Consider the following 5,015-nt stretch of genomic DNA (forward strand, 5'->3'; position numbering starts at 1 on the left):
TTCAAGATCAATTTTGAGGAAGTCAGGCAGAAAATCTGCTTTGAAGCTATTATTATACTGAGGCATGCTATACTGAATAAGTCAAAAATAGAATATAGTATTCATTTTTGTGTATTCTGACATCCTAATATAAAATTTCTGCATTTTGGAACACTAAATAAAAAAGGGAAAAATTAAATAAAATCAATCATGGTAAATTATTGTTTTAAATTTCTGGAATGCACTTCTAAATTCAATTTCCTTCGCTGAGGACTGATTTAAGGAACCAGTCCATTAAGAGAATAAGTAGGTCCATAGGAATTATTTTGTTGGATTTAGAGGAATTTTTTTATTTTTCTAACCATAACTTCTAAAAGCACATGGTGAAAACATATATACTACAGGCAATTATTTTCTTTCGCCATTCACCTACAGGAACAGAACATGGGAGATTCATTTAAGAATCACAGATAATTGTCATTGCCAAACCTATTTTAAAGTTATTTTTTGGCGGGGGGGATCTTGCATTCCTCTTCTCTTTGTAACACATTTTCTGTCTGTCCTGTTCATAATCCCATCATGAGATTGAATACATGAGTCATGTACTCAATCTCATGATGGAATTGTGAACATGAGTCATTGGTGTACATGCATTTCTGAAAAAGCAAGCTTCTAGAGAGTTTCACTAGATCAGAATGGAGCAACAACTGACTCGTAGATTAATCTCTATTTACATGTAGTACAGTAAGAGTAGGGAGTTGATTGGCTAAATTCCTGAACAAGAATCTCCATGAGTTTAATAACAGAACTGGAAGGGACCTTGAAGGTCTTCTATTCCAACCCCCCCCCAAGCAGGAAACCGTATGCCATTCCAGACAAATGGTTGTCCAATCTCTTCTTAAAAACCTCCAATTGTGTTGGAGCACCCACAATTTCTGGAAGCAAGTTGTTCCACTGATTAATTGTTCTAACTGTCAGGAAATTTCTTCTTAGTTCTAGGTTGCTTCTTGTCCTGCCTTCAGGTACTTTGGAGAATAGCTTGACTCCCTCTTCTTTGTGGCAACCTCTGAGATATTGGAACACTGCTATCATGTCACGCCTAGTCTTTCTCTTCATTAAACTAGACAGACCCAATTCCAGCAACCGTTCTTTATATGTTTTAGCCTCCAGTCCCTTAATCATCTTTGTTGCTCTTCTCTGCACTCTTTCTAGAGTCTCAACTCCTTTTTTTATATTGTGTCAACCAAAATTGGATGCAATTTTCAAAGTGTGATCTTATAAAGGCATTATAATCAATGAGCTTTCCAGGAAAAATTGGTTCTTTTTCATTTTCTCTATGAACAATGTGTCTGAGGACAAAAGGAAGAGCTAAACTCCTCCCTCTCCATGAAATGAAGTCAAATAATTCAGGATATGGGCAGAAATCTAACTTGTAATGGTAACCTCTATGGACTTCTAATGGTAATGAGTATTTAGACCAGACCTGGGCATTTTATAGACAGAACAGTTGTAGAGTTTTAATTTTGTATGGAGGTCAAATCACTTTGGTTTCCTTCAAGCTAACATTTCTCTGGGTTCTTGCTATATTGGACGAGTCTACCTATGGCTCTTCTTTTCATACTTCCTGTTCTGAATCCCCATTTTCTTAATCTTTATCTGTGGTCTTCCCTTGCTGTGATATTTCTTTATATATTTTAAATGCTGTTTGAACAAGGTACTTTTCATGCCTATGTTAGGTTATGTTTTATTTAATTAACGTAGAGCAGACATGTCAAACACAAGGGCCGGGGGCCGGATGCAGCCCGTGAAGTGGTTTCATGTGGCCCGCGAAGCCATCCAGGAAACAGTGAGGGAACGGTCCCCGCTGCCTTGGCCCTGGCCCACAAGGCCGTCTGGAAACACCGAGGAACCAGCCCTTGCCGCCTCGGCCCCACCCCCTGGGTGCATGCTGGGGAGGTGTCACCCTTTATGAGGAATGAAGAAATGCACCATTGCCTGGAAGTGGCCAGCAAATGACCTTCGCCTACTTCACATATCCGGGTTGATGGGCTCTGCCCTGGTCCCACACCTTTCTGCCAGAGACCCTCAGATCTGTCCCACTCCTGCCCAGGACCCCACAGGCACCCTTGACGCAAATGATGTAGAGCTGGCCATGCCCACCCAGCAGGCCACACCCACTCCATCCACGCCCACCCAATAGGCTGCACCCCCCCCGAGGGCAACTGCAATGCTGATGCGGCCCTTAATGAAATTGAGTTTGACACCCCTGATGTAGAGGCTGCAAATGATTTTGGGCACCTTATATTAAAAAGAAAAGGAACAATAAAAAATATTAGGAAATGGATCATAGACATCCAGAGAGGCAGATCGAACACAAAAAGCAGCCTACAGGGACAGAGATAACCACTCCAAGGTCTGGGAGTAAACACTTTTGGAAAATTAGAAGGCCAGCTGTAACTGGGGATTATGATCTGGTAACATGTCTTAGAAAGCCTCAACATCTCCAAAATGACAATCAGATTCAGGCTGAAGATGTCCTTGAGTTACCCAGATAACCCAGAAAGGAGAAGATGTTTTCCTTCTTTTGGTCTTATTTCTATAAAGATATTTAAGGGCATAAATAAAAAATGGTGGCAGAAAATCTCTGTTGTAAGTAATGACTATGCATTGTCCAGGCTGAGTTTGGGAGATCCAGCAGTAAAGCAGCCTTTTATACTTTGCTGTTGGCTTTGCTGGATGTGACTAATTGGAAATGAAGACAAAACATCTGGTAAATATTAAACTGAATATTTAGGATGCCAAATTTTAACCTAGAAGATTTTTTTTTGAGTCGTGTGTTTAAATGGTGTACATGAAAAATCAACTGTTATTTTTAATCATTTTGTTTCTAAAATGGGAATAACAGGAGAAACCGAAAAAAGGCTTAAGAAGATGAGGCTTTTTAGGAATAAAATAAAATATATACAACATTGGGAGTCAAGATAATATGGTAATTTATCAAAGCAATGTTTTCTTACAGCAGCAGGAAAAAATAATAGAGCTTATATTAATTTCCCCCCAAAGACAGAAAACCATTGCCAGTTCACATGAATCAAAAAACAAAACAAAAACACATTTCCTTTTAAAACATTCTTCCGCCATGTTAATTATAGCTGCTAGATTTTTTTGGGGGGGGGGCTTGGCTTTCCATTAGAAAATCAGAAGCTACATTTTGAAGTATCGGTGCTTCCAAACAGAGTAATGAATCAAGTTGTAATATATAGAATTTAGTTAATGAGCAGTTTTTATTGATTCTTTAGATGTGTTTCCTTCAAGTGATCTTCCAGATAGGCTAGTGTTAAAAGCAATTAAAACTAGAAAATAGAATGCATTAGTAACTTGCAAAAATATTGTTACATCCACAGCCTTAGAAGTACAGGAAGAAAAACCTTATTGTGTAAATTATAGTATTAGGATTAGAATTTTTGTAACCTCTTTATCTTTCAGATTGATTTTGATTTAGGTCTCTTTGTTCATTTCTCTGTTTGCCATAGGGAGGTGGTGACTGCCCAGAGATGAGCATTGGGGCCATCAAAATTGCTCTAGAAATTTCTCTTCCTGGTTCATTCATCTATGTATTTACTGATGCCCGGTCCAAAGATTATAAACTGACTCACGAGGTCTTGCAGCTTATTCAGCAGAAGCAGTCCCAGGTATGAGTCCTCTTGTAATACTGCCTGTTCCAAACCACACTACAACTGTCCTATGAAATATATATTCTGTATACAAAAGGTGGGCAGTGCTATACTATTCTATTCAGAAATAAATCTTAGTATATGAGGTTGATTTTGTTATTGTATGAATATTGTGTCTGTTTATTGTATCTTTGTTGTGAGCTGTTTAAAGGCAGAATGATTGAAATGGCATGAACCTTCCTTCCTTCCTTCCTTCCTTCCTTCCTTCCTTCCTTCCTTCCTTCCTTCCTTCCTTCCTTCCTTCCTTCGAGATTGCTGTCTAATATATCCTCAATTGGGAGGCAAATCAATGGTATAGCTCAGGGGTAGGCAATTTTGGCTCTTTTATGACTCATGGACTTCAACTTCCATAGGACTTCAACTTCTCAGGAATTCTGGGAGTTGAAGTCCATGAGTCATAAAAGAGCCAAGGTTGCCTACCCCTGGTATAGCTAATTCTAACGAATAATAATGAGGGTCAAACAATATTAATCTATGATTTTCTACCACACTTTTTACATCTTATAATTTCTATGATTCCAATTTCTATGATTCCATTGACGATATTAAGGAAAACATTTGCTTTCCCCGTGTAAAGTTATTGCTAATTCTGATACTCATTTATCAAATTTATGTAGCCAAAATACCCTCACCTGTGCCAAGAATGAAAATAGCCACAGCTTGGCAGACCCATAAGAATGGAAGAAGTTAAAATAAAAATTAGATGAGGCCAACTTCAAAACAATCCAATGAAGACTTAAGCATGCTCAACCAAGGGATGTAGGAGAGGATGGAAAAATTAATATGGCTGGATCAGGATATTCCACATTCTACTGTTTTCTTGCAAGGGCTTTTGTATGTATGTTTGTGTGTGTATTGTATTTTGTATGTGTGTGTGTAGTAATTTCTTGGACTTTCTAGAATGCTGAACCAAAAAGCTAAATCCCTTGAGCTGTCGGGCAGCTCCTGCTGTTCTGGTGTTATTGATCAAAGTTGGAAATCCAGCTGCAATTCAGACTACAAAACATAACCTGGAACATGAACTTGAAAGCAAGAGACTCTAGTTGCAATTTTTTCATTCAAGTAGACCTTTAATCTGGCAATTCCAGCAGTTATTTCGTTAATCTGGATGGGGAGGAACAGACTCAGACTCAACCCTTCCAAGACCGAGTGGCTGTGGTTGCCGGCGCCCCGGCATAGTCAGCTGACTCCATCGCTGACTATAGGGGGCGAGACTCTGGCCCCCTCAGAGAGGGCACGCAACTTGGGTGTCCTCCTGGATCCACGGCTGACACTGGAAGACCATTTGTCGGCCGTGACCAG

General features: G+C 39.3%; 1 protein-coding gene across 1 annotated transcript in view; it reads left to right on the forward strand.

Annotated features, from left to right (window-relative positions):
- HMCN1 (hemicentin 1) overlaps positions 1 to 5,015 on the forward strand; it is a 231,135-nt gene that overhangs the window by 36,105 nt on the left and 190,015 nt on the right. The window contains exon 3 of the mRNA XM_015813311.1: positions 3,513 to 3,671. Within this exon, the coding sequence (XP_015668797.1) occupies positions 3,513 to 3,671 (159 nt within the window). The remainder of the gene's footprint in view (positions 1 to 3,512; positions 3,672 to 5,015) is intronic.

The sequence above is a fragment of the Protobothrops mucrosquamatus genome, unplaced genomic scaffold (genome assembly GCF_001527695.2).
Source record: "Protobothrops mucrosquamatus isolate PMUCROS unplaced genomic scaffold, P.Mucros_1.0 scaffold151, whole genome shotgun sequence".
NCBI classification, from domain to species: Eukaryota; Metazoa; Chordata; class Lepidosauria; order Squamata; family Viperidae; genus Protobothrops; species Protobothrops mucrosquamatus.